Consider the following 17616-nt stretch of genomic DNA (forward strand, 5'->3'; position numbering starts at 1 on the left):
CAGACTTCCCGAAGTGAGGGCGTGGAATAGCACAGTAGGCATACTTGATGGTGGTGTAGCAATGGCCCAGTGTGTTGTTTCCTCTGGTATTGCAAGTGATCTGTTGATGGTAGTTGCTTAGTGAATTTTTCAGACTGGCCTGGTTAAAATCTCCCAAAACAATGGTGAGGGCATTAGGGTGAGCTGTTGCTCAGATCTAAAGCCTGCTTGACATTGGCCTGAGGTGGAATGTAAACTGCTACCAAAATGACCCTGGAGAACTCCCGTGGTAGGTAAAAAGTACAGCACTTTACTGCTAGATATTCCAGGTCTGGTGAGCAGAATTGGGACAGCACTGATAGATTTGTGCACCAAGAAGAGTTGATCATGAGACATACTTCTCCACCTCTGCTTCTGAAACTCTATAGATCTATGCTGACAGTGTATAGTAAACCTGTCGATCTGAATCACTGCATCCAGTACGGAAGGGGTTAACCAGGATTCCGTGAAACAGAGGACACACTCGGTCCTAATGTTCCTCTGATTCAGCACCCTAACTGAGATCATGAGAGTTCTCCAGCAAGATAGTTGGTATAGGGAGTTTAAAATGACACAGACCTCATTGCAATATGAAAATTCTTATGAGGCTTCACAGGAGAATGTGGTCTGGATGTTTTCCTTGACTTGGGTGTTTGGAACCAGAGGCCGGTTGCAATCTAAGGAGTCAGCCATTGAAGACAGAGATGAAGATAAATTTCTTTACCTAGATGATGAATCTTTGGAATTCCCTACCGAAGAGGATTGTGAAGGCAATGTCATTGAGCATATTTACAAAGATTGTTGATATATTTGTAGATATTAAGGGAATCGGGGCTTATGACATTTGAGCAATAAAGTGTCCTGAGGTTAAAAAGTCAGCCAAAATATTACTGAATGGTATAGCAGGCACAAGGTGCTGAATAGCCTAATTCTACTTGCATTTATCTTGTCTAATTTCCTCAAAGCTCATTCAGTCTATTTCATTAATTTACCTGATGTTTCACTTCATTGTTATATTACGATGTTTTAAAGCCGACTAATTTATTGACAAAATGAAAGTGAAAATAAGAATATTATATTGCATTTGTAACACCAGTAGCACTGTAAAGAAAGATGACACAAGTGAGAGAGCCAGTCTCTTACCTGACACTGTATAGGTGTAGGCTGTGTGTATTCTGACTTTCGGATCTGGTGCATCAGCTGCTCATCAAAGCCAAAATGGGCGAAGCTGCTACAAGGTTTGGGAGGGTCAGCACCAGAAACCTACGGAGGAAGACAGCCAATTCTGTTAAATACTCTTAAAATTAAATTCTGCTCTTAAGAAATTCAGATAGAATTTCCCCAGAATCTTGTCATTTCTCAATTTTACACGACAACTTCTGAAATCAGCACCTCCAAAGCAAAGAACTGCAGCAAAAGAAATAAGGTATAATTATGCAACACAAAGGTACATGCAGTTATCAACTTTTTATCAACAACAAAAATAAAGTTTGAGAAGGTTTAAACTTGTATTGCAGATACACCACAGTGTCAAAACAGCATATACCCAGCTAGTAGTTGCTCTCAATTTCCACAAATATGCTTCATGTGATGTTACATCATATTAGGTTACCGTCAAAACTACTTGCACGAACTTGGCATTGACTCAGTATGGTGGCGTCAGGTGATAGTAAAAAAAACAAGCAGCTCTGGCAGGTTCAATCCCAACCTCAGGTGTTAAGAGTATGGAGCTTCCACATTCTTCCTGTGACTATGTGAGTTTCCCCAGGTATACCCTGGTTTCTTTTCAAACATGTGCAGTTGACAAGGACAATGTAAATTGTCCCAAGTGCATTGGTGAGTGGTAGAATCTGAGTGGGATTGATAGAAATATGGGGAGAATATGTTACAGGGAAAATTAGTGCAAGGAGATCACTCTGTGACTTGATGGGATGAACTATTCAAAGAATGGGGTTTCCCTCCCTCTACTATTGACGCTGCCCTCATTCACATCTCCCTCCATTTCCCAAACATCCACGCTCACTCCATCTTCCTGCCACATTAAAAGTGATAAGAGTTCCTCTTGTCTTTATCTACCACTCCATGAGCCTCTGCATCCAACACATCATCCTCGGCAACTTCTACCACCTCCAAAGAGATCCTACCACTAACCATATCTAAACCTCCCCCACCTCTCTGCTTGCCACAGTGATCGCTTCCTTTGTGATTTCTTTGTCCATTTGTCCCTTTCCACTAATCTCCTCCTGGTACTTATCCTTACAACGGCCTGAGTGCCACACCTGCCCATTCACCTCCATTCAGGGCCCCAAACAGTTCTTCCAGGTGAGACAACAGTTCACCTGTGAATCTGCATCGGTCATCTATTGTGTCTGGTGCTCCCAATGCGGCCTCCTCTACGTTGGTGAGACCCGTCGTAAATTGGAAGACCGCTTCGTCGAGCACCTCCGCTCCAGCTGCTAAAAGCAGAACTTCTTGGCGGCCAAGCATTTTAATTCCAATTCCCATTCTGACAATCAGTCGGTCTATGGCCTCTACTTGCGCCAAGACATGGCCTCCCAGGGTGGAGGAGGAACACCTTGTATTCCGCCTGGGTAGCCTCAAATCTGATGGCATGAATATTAATTTCTCCTTCCAGTTAAAAAAATTTCCCTCCCCTCCCCTCTTCTTCTATTCCCCACTCTGGCCTCTTACCTCTTCTCACCTCCCCCTGGGTCCCCTCCTCCTTCCCTTTCTCCCATGGTCCACTCTCCTCTCCTATCAGATTCCTTCCTCTCCAGCCCTTTATCTTTCCAACCCACCTAGCTTCGCCTATCACCTACTAGCAATTCTCCTTTCTCTCTCTCTACCTTATTTTTCTGGCAACTTCCCTCTTCCTTTTCAGTACTGAAGAAAGGTCTCTGGCCAAAACATCAACCGGCTAATCATTTCCATAAGTGCTGCCTGACCCGCTGAGTTCCTCCAGCATTGTGTGTGTGTTGCTCTGAAATGGTCTCTTTCTATGTCAGAAGAAATACAGTATAGTCAAGAACTACAGAGTAAATTGTTAATTGCATTTGAAACAGAAAAAAATTAAACTCGACACTTGCATTATAATTTGAACAATCAGGTTAAACCAGGAGAGTAATCCCATTAGTTTGAGGAAACAACAAATAATCTACTGGAGGAACTCAGCATCTGGTATAGGGTCTTGACTGGAAATGACAACAATTCCTTCCCTCCCACTGATGCTGTTCAATACACTACTTTCCCCCAGCATTGTTTGTTGATCTAGATTCCAGCAACTGTAGTCACGTAGCCCCATTAATTCCATTCTCTCTTTCTTTACTTCCCTGTATTCTATTACCGTAAGTTATTCTTTCATGCAATTCCCCTTTGATCCTTTTTGCCATTAACCTACACTTAAGACTAATTTGTGGTAGCCATTTAACATGTTTTCAGAAAGGAGGAGGAAAAAGCCCCCAAGGAAACCCACTCAATCTAGGTAATGTGTAAACTCCACTCAGACAGCACCCAGGTTACTATTGAACCCAGGTCCATGGTCTAGCAAGGCAGCAGCACTAACTGAAGTGCCAACCTGCTGCCTGCAGGGAGAGTTCCATATTGTACTCCACAGCTCGCTCTTTTGTTTCCTGTCATTGAGTGGAATCATGCCAACTGTGACAGGTGTTCAGCTGCTTGCTGTACTATACAGACCACTGCAGGTCCAGGTTATGCTGAGTGACAAAGGCTGGTACATCTGTCTTGCCATTCCATCAGTGGTCTCCATACAGATTTCAAAAGGAGAGCCTGACAACGTTGAACAACACTGGGAACTCCCCAGCATTATTCTGGGGAAATTGGTCTCTGATCCAAAACAAAACAAACCTAGGATCTGAAGAATAACAGAGAAAAGATATTCATTTTATTTTTATGATTTTAATTTTCTTATTGCTTCAATTTTTTAAATTATTTTTAAAACAATCTTGATTAACTTTTTAAAACCAGAAAATGCTGGAAAAAGTCGTAAGATGAAACAATATTTATGGGAGAGAAATGGATCTCTCATTAGAATGATAAAAAGTTAAAGAAAATCAAACTCGTCTGAAGTTGCAAGAAAGGAATGCAGAGTATGAAAGTGTTGACTATGGTAGGGTGGAGAGTAGGAGGGACTGAATGACAGAAATGGCAGTAGTGCTGGCCGAGGGAGGGGGTGAGGGCTTGTTAATTACAGCTGATCTGTCTAGAGTTATGATCAGAAGATGAAAAAAAAAGACCACTGGGAAAATATAAAACACTGGAGATGAGGAAATTGGAAATGAAAGAGAATTCTGGAAGCACTCAGCCGATGAGGCAGTGGAGAAACAAACCAGAATAAAAAGGTGGGGGAGAGGGGAAGGAGGATAGCAAGAAGATAATAGGTGAAGCCAGGTGGGTTGGAAAGATAAAGGGCTGGAGAAGAAGGAATCTTATAGAAGAGGAGAGTGGACCATGGGAGAAAGAGGAGGAGGAGGAGGGGAGCCAGGGGGAGGTGATAGGCAGGTGAGAAGAGGCAAGAGGCCAGAGTGGGGAGGGAGGGGAAGGGAAAACCAAAATTATCATTAGAGGCTGATGAGTTTAGTTTAGAATTGGACAGCTTTGACTGCAAACTGGAAAGGCCAGTTCTCTAAAATTGCCAGATTTCATTGTTAGGCCCAGCGGATAATGCACCTCGTTCATTATCTCGTTCACCAGAAGGTGAGATTTTGCTCTTTAAGCTGGCTTTCACTGGAACTATACAAGAGGCAAAGGATAAGCAACACACAGCAAGAGTGGAATTGGAGAATTAAATGTTTCACTAAACTGCTTAGTGCTTCTGGTATTTTCTGTTTTATATTCAGACTTTAGGTAAATGCATTTTTGCTTTGGCAATTGGAGAAATAAAATGACAGTCAACTGAAGCTCAATATCACTCCTGCCAGTTTGGAGAAAATGTGTTCAGTTTCTTCAGTGTAAAGGAACAACACTGAAACTGTGATTGCAGTATCTGTTTGTGTCATACCACACTGCCTCTGGCAGTAACAGTTCATGATGTGACCCTGAAAAACTTTGACCACCATGTACCTTTCAGTGACAGCAGGTTAAATTCACCATGGCACCTTCAGGGCATCAGCACATCCTTTGGTCAACTGACGATCAAGACCTCAGTCCTTTTTTTTATTGATTTTTTTATGCATTTCTACAATTACAATGACAAAAGTCCAACTACAAAATAAAGATTAATACAGTGTAAGATAAACATACAATGATATAGTTCAAAATAATGATGAAAAAGCACCCAAAATAAAGTCATGTAAAGTTAGTAACCTCCCCCCCCCCCCCACAGAGAAAAAAAATCCAGACCAACCACTACAAGATGTAGGAAATATTAATTGGAGCATTCAAACCCCTAAAACTGTAAATGAAAGTAAGAACAAAAGATAATAATGCCTACTACCAAAGAAAGAAAAAAAATGCTGAAAGGGACTGAAAAAAGAAAGACTTAGTCTAAAGAGGAGTTATGAAAATATTCAACAAAAAGTCCCCACACCTTAATGAAACTTTATGCCTGAATTGAGAAGTGAGTAGTGAATTTTTTCAAGATCTAAACAGGACATAATATCATTAAGCCATTGAGCATGAGTGGGTGGGGCAACATCTCTCCACCTAAGAAGAATTAAACGTCTAGCCAAAAGAGAAGCAAAAGATAATGTTCGACGTTTAGTCGGACTCAGATGTATATCTGTCTCACCCAAGGTACCAAAAGCAGCAATCAAAGGATTAGGTTCTAAATGGCAATTAAGAATATGGGATAAGGTTAGGAAAACTTCTCTCCAAAATTTCTCTAGACTAGGACAGGCCCAGTACATATGAATAAGAGAAGCCTCGCCACTTTTACACTTATCACAAACAGGACTAATGTTAGGGTAAAATCGGGACAATTTAGATTTGGACATGTGAGCCCTATGTACAATCTTAAACTGTAAAAGACAGTGGCAAGCACAAAGAGAGGTTGAATTAACTGACTTGAGAATTGAGTCCCAAACCGCATCAGATAAAGAAACATTTAAGTCCTGCTCCTAAGCCGTTCTAATTTTATCAAAGGGGCACTAATTTATCACGAACAAAAGATATTAAGCCTTTACCCAGTGGATTAATAGAAAGGAACATGTCCACAATGTTTTTCTCAGGCATCACAGGAAAGATGGGTAATAAAGGATTAATGAAATGTCTAATTTGAAGGTACCTAAAGAAATAGGCATTAGGTAGATTGAACTTAACAGAAAGTTGTTGAAAAGTTGCAAAACGATCATCAATGAAAAGATCTTCAAAATGCCTAATGCCTTTTCTATACCAATCACGAAATGTTGAATCATGCATAGAGGGTAAAAAAAAAGATGATTGTGCAAGATAGGACTAGAAAGGGAGAAACCATAAAGACCATTAAATTTTCTAAACTGAGCCCATATTCTCAGAGTATGTCTAATAAGAGGATTGACAATTAGTCTAGGCAAGCAACTAGGGGGTGCAGATCCAAGAAGTGCAGAAATAGAGAGATCCTTAGTTGAGTTCAACTCCATTGCCACCCAGTTAGGACAATCAGGCTGGCTATGAAAAAAGGACCAGAAAGTAAGACAGCGAATATTAGCTGCCCAGTAGTATAGACGGAAGTTAGGTAAAGCCATGCCACCTTCTTTTCTAGATTTTTGGAGGTAAGCTTTATCAAGTCTAGAATGCTTACCCTTCCATAGATAGGACAAAATAATAGAGTCTAAGGAATTGAAAAAAGTTTTAGAAATAAAAATTGGAATAGATTGAAATAAGTATAAAAACTTAGGAAGGATATACATTTTAATAACATTAACACGACCTACCAAAGACATAGATAAGGGTGATCATTGTGACAAACTCTTGTTTTGTAGAGTTCAAAAGATTGGCAAAATTTTCACGAAAAAGATCCTTGAAATTCCTTGTAACTGTAATACCAAGTAAATTGATTATTAACTACTTTAAAAGGGAGGTCACGAAATGCTAATGCTTGTGCTACTTTATTAATTGGAAAAAGTTCATTCTTGTGTAGGTTAAGTTTATACCCAGAAAACTGGCTGAATTGATCAAGAAGTAAAAACATTGGGGGTAAGGAAGTGGACGGACTTGATATAAGTAATAAATCGTTGGCATAAAGAGAAACTTTATGCTCAACAAACCCCCCCCTCCGCCCGATCCCCGTCAGTTCAGCACAGTTTCGAAATGCAATCGCCAGTGGCTCTATAGCCAAATCAAAAAGGGAGGGACTTAAAGGGCATCCTTGACGGGTGCTACGTTTATGGCTAAACGACTGGGATTGCTGAGAGTTAGTCAGAACAGAAGTGGTAGGACATAGGTATAACGATTTGATCCAAGAAATAAAACTTTGACCGAGGTCAAATTTTCCTAAAACCGCAAAAAGGTAATTCCACTCTACACGATCAAACGCTTTCTCCGCATCAAGAGAAATAACACATTCAGGAGTCCCAATTGAAGGTGAGTATAAAATATTGAATAAACGCCGTATATTAAAGAAGGGAAGACGATTTTTAATAAAACCGGTTTGGTCATCAGAAATAATAGAAGGTATAACATTTTCCAATCTGTGGACCAAAACTTTGGCCAAAATTTTAACATCAACATTTAACAAAGAAATCGGCCTGTAAGAGGAACACTCTGTTGGATCTTTACCTTTTTTGGGTAGAAGGATAATACATGCCTTATTAAATGATGGTGGCAATTTGCCATGTTTAAACGAATCAAATAACACTGAAAGTAACTGAGATGCAAGAAGTGAGGAACATGATTTATAAAATTCTGCAGAAAACCCATCAGGTCCAGGAGATTTGCCCGACGACAGCGCAGAAATGGCAAAAGATACTTCTTCTAGTGATACTGGCTCATTAAGTTTTGCTTTAAAGTCAGATGAGAGCAAAGGAATATTCAAACTATTTAAAAAAAGGTCAACAAAAATATTATTATTCAAGGATTCGGAGGTGTAAAGCCGAGAATAAAAATTCTCGAACGAGTCGTTAATTTCAGAATGATTCGATGTAATATCCCCATTCTCCTTTCGAATCTTTGCAATATGTTGCTTAGCTTTAGAGCGTCTCAATTGATTAACTAGAAACTAAACAGATTCATCACCATGAATATAAAAGCAGCTCTTACTTTCAAGAAGTTGACGTTCAACTGGTTGAGTGGAGAGAAGGTCGAATTTACTTTGGAGTTCTACACGCTTCTTGTACAATTCAGGGTTTTTAGTCTGAGCATATAGTTGATCTAGTACCTTAATCTGATTAATCAAATCTAATCGCTCCAAATGGAACTTTCTTTTAAGATTCGCTGTATATGAAATTATTTGACCCCTCAAATATGCTTTTATAGCATCCCAGACAATCTGGGATGAAATTTCAGATGACATATTGGTACTTAGGAAAAAAGTTATCTGATCCTTCATAAATTTTACAAAATCGTCATCCGATAACAAAGTCGGATTAAAACGCCAATGTTTATTTATTTGAGGGAGACCGGGAAGATTTAAAGACAAAGTAACTGGAGCATGATCCGAGATCAATATACTCTGATAATCACAAGAGTGAACAAATGAAATAAGTTGATTATCAATTAAAAAAATAATCAATTCTAGTAAAAGTATGATGGACATGTGAAAAAAAGAAATAATCTCTCTCAGTAGGATGAAAAAAACGCCACGCATCGGAGATACCATAGTTAGCAAGAAAAGAATGAATAGCTAAAGCAGATTTAGTAGGCAATCTAGGAACAGAGGACAATCGATCCAAAGCTGGATCTAACCAACAGTTAAAGTCACTGCCCAGTATAAGAGAATATAGATTCAGATCAGGTAATGAGGAAAAAAAACGTTCAAAAAAGTTCACATCATCCGAATTGGGAGCATTCAAATTAGATAATACTACCTTAGTGTTTTATTATTATTTCATGCAAATTATATAACGGCCAGTTGTATCCAATATCTTACTGTGGAGTTTAAAAGGAACATTTGGATTGATAAGGATAGAAACCCCCCTGGCTTTGGCCAGGAAGGAGGAATGAAAATGCTGACCCACCCACCTTGACATAAGACAAGAATAACCCTGTGCCAGGCTTATTGGTTTTTTCAGCTTTAATCGTATGTATGTTGAGAGGATCGGAGTTGACGTCATTGATGTTTATGTATGCTTGTGAGATACTATGAACAGCCCTTTTTTTTTCCTCTTTTTTTTAGTTTTTTTTTAGTTTTTTTTCTTAGATATTAGATTAATAGATTAGTTAACTTTCATATATAGATTTACTTTTTTTTTCTCTTTTTTATATTATATATTATGGAATATCTAGACTTACCTTGTTCATATATATACTATATGGTTTATGTTTTGGGAAAACTTACTTATACTGTATTCATTCCTTATGTATTCCTTCATGTGTAATGGGAGTCTATATGTTTGTAATCCCTTATCAATATTTTAATTGTATTTTATTCATAATATTTTTAATACTAATAAAAAGATTGAAAGAGAGAGAAGACAAGAATTATCGAAACTACGAATATGAGTTTCTTGCAGGAAGGCAATGTCAGCTTTAAGTTGCTTAAGATGGGAGAAGACCTTCCTTCTTTTAACAGGATGATTCAATCCCTTTACATTCCAGCTTATAAACTTCAATGGACTAACCATTATCAATTGTACTTCCTTAGAAGGTTGGCGTCATTCAATGTCTGCAGTGAGATGCTGATGATGTTCTATAGGTCAGTTGTTGAGAGCGCCCTCTTCTTTGTGGTGGCGTGTTGGGGAGGAAGCATTAAGAAGAAGGACGCCTCACGTCTTAATAAGCTGATAAGGAAGGCGGGCTCTGTCGTGGGCAAAGTACTGGAGAGTTTAACATCGGTAGCTGAGCGAAGGGCGCTGAGTAGGCTACGGTCAATTATGGAAAACCCTGAACATCCTCTACATAGCACCATCCAGAGACAGAGAAGCAGTTTCAGCGACAGGTTACTGTCGATGCAATGCTCCTCAGACAGGATGAAGAGGTCAATACTCCCCAATGCCATTAGGCTTTACAATTCAACTGCCAGGACTTAAGAACTTTTTTTTTTTTTAAAGCTATTATTAATGCTTTTTGAGTTAGTGATTTAGATGCATATCATATTATTACTGAGTTAAGTATTGTATGTAATGAGTTTTTGCTACAACAAGTGTATGGGACATTGGAAAAAATGTTGAATTTCCCCATGGGGATGAATAAAGTATCTATCTATCTATCTATCTATCATAAATAGAGTCAAACATTCAAATAACAGTTTTGGAGCAAAAATATAAATCAATAAAATCAGGACAAAAAAAGTCCTGAATAACAAGGAAAAGCAAAAAAAAAAGCATTAAATAGTGTTGGCACTGGAAAACCCACCCCACCTTCAAATCCCAAAACTAGATGGCTACCAAAAAAAGCAACTAGCTCCACAAGAAAAAAGACACCCCAAAAACCGACTTCCAGTTTCGTAACATTAACATAAGCTCCGATTAAATAATATAGCAAAAACTAGCTAACTTATGCACTGCAAATCAAGATTATAGATTAAAAAAAAACAATACCATCGAAAAAAATATATAAAACTTAATACGGAATAATAATCGAGAAATAACCTACCCGTGAGAAACTGAAAAAATGAAAGAAAAAAAGTAAATCTGAAAAGAAAACAAAGGGAAAAAACCAAAAAAGTACTTATTAGCCGTTTAAAAAAAGCAAATCTGATGCAGTAGACTGGCAGGGAGACCTTCAATAAAACTCTAAGCCTCCCAAACCAACTGAAACCATTGTGGTTCTCAGTAGTTAAAGTTATTCGAAAGTGAACTAAATTACGCAAGTAAAATCTGAGAAAACAAGAAGGCTTTTTTTTAAAAGTAAGTACTTATCGGCCATTTTAGAAAGTCACACCGGGTCCAAAGAAAAACCGACTAAAACCATTTGTGGTTCTCAGTAGTTAAAGATATTCAAAAGTGGACTAGATTATGCAGATAAAATCTGAGTCCGCAAGAAGGCTTTTTTTAAATAAAAAGTACTTATCGGCCATTTTAGAAAGTCAAACCGAGTCCTAAGAAGTCGAAATGGCTGGGAGACCTTCAGTAAACTTCTGAGCCTCCTTGACCGACTTGAACCATTTGTAGTCCCCAGTAATAAGAGTAATTCGGAGATCAGTGGGATTACGGAGGGAAGGTTTGAGTCCACAGTTAAAAAACTCTTTCATAACATCTTTGAACTCGGCACGCATCTTCAAAACCTGAGGGGCATAGTCTTCAACGATATGAATGGTGTTACCTCAGTAATCCAAATTACCTCTCCGGCGTGCCTCCATGACTAGAAGGTTTTTCACCTGATATTGATGAAAACAAAGAATTATTGGACGTGGCCTAGAACCCAGGACAACTCGAGGAATAAATATCCTGTGGGCTCTTTCTAACTCAGGTGGAGTTGGAAGAATTTCTTTCCCGAAAATCTTACAAAGTAAAGAAGAGAAAAATTCAACAGGAGATCCCCTTTCGATGGCCTCTAGCAAACCAAGAATTCGTAGATTGTAACGTCTGCTCTGATTTTCAAGATCCGTCATTTTGAAAGTAAGTTTGCTGTTTTGCTCCGTCAAATTGGAACAGACAGCTTCCAGCTGCTGAACGTGGCGTTTTAAATCTTTGTAAGTTAAGTCGATGCAAGATAAACTTTCGGCATGTTCATCCACTCTAGCGTTAATCTGATCCAATTTTGACTCCAACAGACTGATAGAAGACCTAAATTCAGACTTGATATCAGACAGAATGCCTTGTCGATTCTGTTCCAGGACAGAGAGAATCTCAGCAGACAGAGACGTGGAGGTTTTTTTTCCCCAGATTTAGGAAGCTTTGTAGCCATTGTGAGATAAACGTATTCGCAGGCAGATGAGAAAGACAAAAAAATTAACAAACTGAGATTAAAAAAGGGAGATACATAGTGCGAAGGTAAGAAATGTAACAGAGTGAAAGTTTTAAGCGACTAAACAATCACCATCTTACCGGAAGTCCCAAGACCTCAGTCCTAGCACAGAATTAAAGGTCTATGGGGCAGCGATGATCCCTGCCCTCTTATGTGTATCTGTCTACAACAGGCAATCAATGCACTGGAAAAATGCCTTCAAAGCTGTCTCCGAAAAATCCTTCAAATTCACTGTAATGATAAGTAAACCATCATCAGTGCCCTCTTCCGGTCAACAACCTCAGCACTGAAGCCCTAGTTTCTCAGTTGGTTATGTCAGGCAGGTAATATGGTTCGTATATTTAACACCACACTCCCAAAACACTGTATTCTGAACTCTGCATGAGGGATAGAAGACTCAAGTATGTGCTCAAAGCTTCCTTGAAGCAGCACAAACTCAGCGACTCCTGGCAATCTCTGGTGTATGATCATAAGATCAAGAGAATTCAGGATGGTACTGAAAACCTCAAAGCCATCCATAAGAAGTACACAATGGCCTGTGTGAATGGTCCGGGAAATTGCCTTGCAGAGACAAACCATTTACAACTTTGATACAGTGCTTGATACAGGGCTAAGTTTCCATTTGATTACCTGCTCCATCACTAAAACTGCCTTTGTCTATATCCATAAAATTGTCCAGCTCTGCCCCTACTTCAAATTACCATGTTTAAATTTGTTATTGCTAGGCTACTGCAATTCTCTCCTGCTCAACCTACCATCCACTATAATAATTCATCAAAAATACTCCATAGGCTTGTTCTCTTTTGTTTGTGTTTGCCAATCTACAAAGCATTGCCTTTATTTTGAGATCCCTGTCGTTTTCAAGTCCCTCTATGATTCTTCTTTACTCCTCTCCCCAAAACCAAACTATTTTCTGCAAACACTTTACACTCTTACAAACATCTTAAATTTCATTATTTAATTCTTTTTTTTTTGTAATTAATGTAGTTTATTTAAGAGAGCATCAGCTTGTAGTTGCTTTGGCCTTAAGTTCTAATCCTCATTAAAACCCAAGACTGATCAAACCGTTGGCTACCTTTTTTAATGTGTTTCTGTGGCCTGATTTCAGAATTTGATCAATAATACCGCTTATTTCCTAAGGAGTTATATAAATTTAATTATTTACTCTTTTTAAAAAAAATTTATTTGTTGCACCATTGTCACAAAGTGCACTCTACCATCAAATTTAGAAACACCTGAGGTCTGGAATTCACAAGAAAAAATAACCCAAATGTAGCTGACCTCAAACTGCATGGCACAGGCATGAGTTGTCAGGAAATACATTTGTAAGTTGTTGCACTAACATTGTTCATGCGACAGACACAAAAAGAAAGCATCACTGAAAGAAACTAAGAATGGATTTTATTACATTCACAGTGGAAGGTGTTCCAATGCAAGATGAAATTATATCAAACTCTAACAACATATTCCAAACAAAAAGAACATGCATTGTTCTTCATTATACAAAATCACGGCGAGTTTTTGTATGCTTCGCAAATACAAGTGGCAAGTTCTGATCAACACACAGATAGAAATTAAAAACTTTCATTTTGTCATGGAAATATATCCTTCAAAAAACGTAACCATTCAGATAAGAATAAACTTGAGAGAGTTGGCATTGAGATGGCATTTTTAAAATAAAATTTCTTACTACTGAATTCCATAATTCCCACTGACATATAAAAAAAACGTTAGTAGATGAAAGGCCAGACTTACTCTTAAATTCAGCTTCTGCCGGAGTTCTGCTAGGGGTATGAGTGAAAGCTTTGCCAAGTCTTCATGTTCAATGTAGAAATTCTTTTCAAATGGCTGATACTCGATCTAAACAGAATCACAAGTTATTGACTTTTCTGGCTTGTTTTAACTAGTTACAGAATGGTAAATGAGCAACATCTGAGAAATATTCTAATACAATACTTTCTTCAGTCCTCTTAAAGTGATGTAACTCTGCAACAACATTCAACAATTTTACATTGTGACTCAATTTCAAAACATTATAGAAAAGCAAAAGAGCTGAGCATACTGGGACCTCACCTAACTGATGAGGACACAAAGGTCTCTGTTGCATCCCCAGCAATCACCACTCTTAACTCTCTCAATTATCTGGAATGGAGTCCATCAGACCCTGGGGATTTCTCCATCTTAAATGTTCTTCAAGAGCCCCAATACTACTACTTCCTTGATATCAACCTGCCCTAGAATCATCAACACACCTACCCCTGATCTCATTATCTTCCATGTCTTTCTCCTTGGTGAATACCAATGTGGTACTTCACCCACATCCTCTGGTTCCAGGCATAAAATCCACCCCTTTATCTTTGAATGGTCCTATCCTCTCCTCAGTCACCCTTGCTTATAATTTACACTCAGTGGCCACTTTATTGAGTACACCTGTACACCTGCTCATTTAATGCAAATATCTAATCAGCCAATCATGTAACTTAATGCATAAAAGCCACACAGACATGGTCAAGAGATTCAGTTGCTGTTCAGACCAAACACCAGAATGGGAAAGAAATGAGATCGAAGTCACCATGGAGTAATCGTTGGTGCCAGATGGGGTAGTTTGAGTATCTCAATAACTGATTTCCTGGGATTTTCAGAGACAATAGTCTCTATAGTTTACATAAAATGGTGCAAAATAAAAATCCAGTAATCAGCAGTTCTGTACGTGAAAATGCCTTGTTAATGAGAGGTCAGAGGAGAATGGCCAGACTGGTTCAAGCTGATTGGAAGGCAACAGTAACTTAAGTAACCATGCATTACAACAGTGGTGTGTAGAAGAGCATCTCTGAGCACACATGTCGAACATTGAAGAGGATGGGCTGCAGCAGCAGAAGACCACGAACATACACTGGGTTTATGTATTTAATGCCTTTGAATTCTATTTGTCAAGGTCACTCCATGGCCCCATTTAGTCCTCTGGATTTTCTGCTTAAAATTCCATCCTGCTTGCTTTATATTTCCTCAAAGGCCCTGTACCATTTCAACTTTCTAAACCTTATATTTTTGCTTTCTCACTAAACTTGCAATATCTATCATCATCCATGGTTACAAAGTTCCTGAACCATACTATCTTTGTCTTTCTTCTTGATAGAAACAAATTGATTCTGAATTCAGCTATTAGATGACTCCCACATGTCGAGTGCGGATTTGCCCATTAACAGCTGCTCCCAATTTACTCTCCCCAGCTCTTGCCTAATACTGTTGTAATTAGCCTTTCCCCAATTTAGTTGAACTGCTCATAATTTAACTTACTGAATGCTCTACAAAATTTGGGCAGAATGTGTGGGCAAAAGAGGTCAAAGTGGTTAAGAATTTTGTTTTAAATAAATAATCAAACTTATCACATCAACAGCTGACAGAAAGTTAATACAAATACTCCACTGTGTAAGCTCCAGGGACACTGGTGAAAACCTCAAACAGTTGCAAAACAGTAAATGACATTCCCCAGGCAGTCACCTGTTTTGAAAATACCTAACCCTTCCACAAGAAAATTTCCTAATTACTGTAAAAAAAAAGGATGTTTTTAAAAAAAATGATAAAAACAAGAGAATGAAACTACTCCATTAAACAGGGTATAATCAAAAGTAAGGCACAAATAGCAGACACACAATAAATTCATCTTGATGACCAATTGCTATATGGCTTAGAATTTCTTTGGATTTCCACTTACCTCAGTGTGGTCAATTGGAGGCAATGGATCAATCACTTTCTTCTGTGGAGGTATGGGATTGCCATCACTATCATAGTCAATTTCCTCCTCCTCCTCTTGAATTACACCAGCATTAGGATTTTCAGCCATGTACCGAAAATAGGCTTCCTGCACATAAATGTAATTCACAAGTCAAACTGGAGAGGGAATGCAGCACTAATCATTACACTGAGCTTATCACATACCTAAACCAATTCTTTTGAAAATACATGGAATTTCAAACAGTATTCACTAAATGGATCATATCCAACATATAATAGCTAGGAATTGGATAAAAAGAATTTAAAATGTTGCAAATTTTGTGCGCCACAGTTACCGAGACATTGAATTGCGCAGAGGGTGAGAAGAGTTTAAAAGAAGCAAGCAGGGGCAGTCAGCACATTTTTGCGCACCACAGTTCCAAGGAAACATTGGATTGCATAGAGGGAGATAGTTTAAAAGTAGCGAGCAGGGGCAGTCAGCACATTTTGCGCGTTACAGTTCCTGAGGAGACATTCAGTTGCAGAGAGGGAGAAAGCGTTTAAAAGAAGTGGGGGGGGGGGGGAAAGAAGGGGCAGTCTGCATATTTTGCGCGCCATAGTTCCTGAGGAGACATTGGATTGCGCATAATTAGACACTTGGCAAGGTCCAATGATAAGAAATTAGTTTTAATTGGAGTAGGCATTGTGTGACTAGGCCAGTGTTAGAGTGGGGAGTCAAGGCTTTGGCTCGTTGAGACTTTGGCGAGGGGAGGGTTTTTTTGTTATTTATTCTTTCTGTCTTATTGCACATTTAGCGCAGCGGAGATGCCAGGCAGGATAGTGGAATACTCCTCTTGTGGGATGTGGAAAGGCAGGGGGACCTCCAGCGTCCCTGACAACTACACTTACAAGTAGTGTACCCATCTGCAGATTCTAACAGACAGTGTTAAGGAATTGAAGCTGGAACTGGATGAACGCCAGTCAATACAGGGATTAGTTACACACAAGGTGCAGGACACAGGTAACTGAGTGACCATCAAGAAGGGGAAAGGGGTTAAACAGCCAGTGCAGAGTACCCCTGTGGCCATTCCTCTCAACAACAGGTATATCACTTTGGATACTGTTTTAGGGGAATTGACCCAGCAGAGGAAAGCCACAGCAACCAGGTTTTAGGCACCAAGTCTGGCTCTGTGGCTCAGAAGGGAAGTGGGGAGACCAGGCAAACTGTAGTGACAGGGGATCCAATGGCTATGGGAATAGAAAGGAAGTTCTGTGGGCGAGAATGAGATTCCTGGATGGTATGTTGCCTCCTGGGTGCCAAGTCAGGGATATCTCAGACTGCATCCACAGAAATCATGTGGGAGTGTCATGGTCCATGTAGGTACCAATGACACAGGTAGGAGGGGTGACAAGGTCCTGCAAAGTAAGTTCAGAGAGTTAGGTTCTAAGTTAAAGGACAGGACCTTCAGGGTTGTGGTCTCAGGAGTGCTACCCGTGCCACGTGCTAGTGAGGCCAGAAATAGGAAGATCATACAATTTAACGTGCGAGGAGATGGTGCAGGAGGGAGGCCTTTAGATTTTTGGATCATTGGGCTCTCTTCCAGGGAAGGTGGTTCCTGTACAGAAGGGATGGTTCACACCAGAACAGGAGAGGACACTAATATCCTAGAGGGCGAGTTTGCTAGTGCTGTATAGTAGGGAGTTTAAAACTAGAGTTGCAGGGGGATGGGAACCAGAGCACAAGAACAGATAGTGGAAAGGCTGTGGGGAAAGATGTTATTAAGGCTACATGCAAAGTCAGGAATCGAAAGGTTGAGCATAGTGGGACTAATGTTCTGAGCTGCGTATATTTCAATGCAAAGAGTATTGTAGGAAAGGCGGATG

General features: G+C 39.3%; 1 protein-coding gene across 2 annotated transcripts in view; it reads right to left on the minus strand.

The window, feature by feature from the left end:
* ddx42 (DEAD (Asp-Glu-Ala-Asp) box helicase 42) overlaps positions 1–17616 on the minus strand; it is a 70279-nt gene that overhangs the window by 29207 nt on the left and 23456 nt on the right. For both annotated transcript variants that reach the window (XM_073070792.1, XM_073070793.1), the window contains 3 exons: positions 15734–15880; positions 13774–13878; positions 1162–1281 (listed from right to left, as the gene is read on the minus strand). In XM_073070792.1, the coding sequence (XP_072926893.1) occupies positions 1162–1281; positions 13774–13878; positions 15734–15880 (372 nt within the window). The remainder of the gene's footprint in view (positions 1–1161; positions 1282–13773; positions 13879–15733; positions 15881–17616) is intronic.

This window comes from Hemitrygon akajei, chromosome 18, assembly GCF_048418815.1.
Source record: "Hemitrygon akajei chromosome 18, sHemAka1.3, whole genome shotgun sequence".
In the NCBI taxonomy this organism is placed as follows: domain Eukaryota; kingdom Metazoa; phylum Chordata; class Chondrichthyes; order Myliobatiformes; family Dasyatidae; genus Hemitrygon; species Hemitrygon akajei.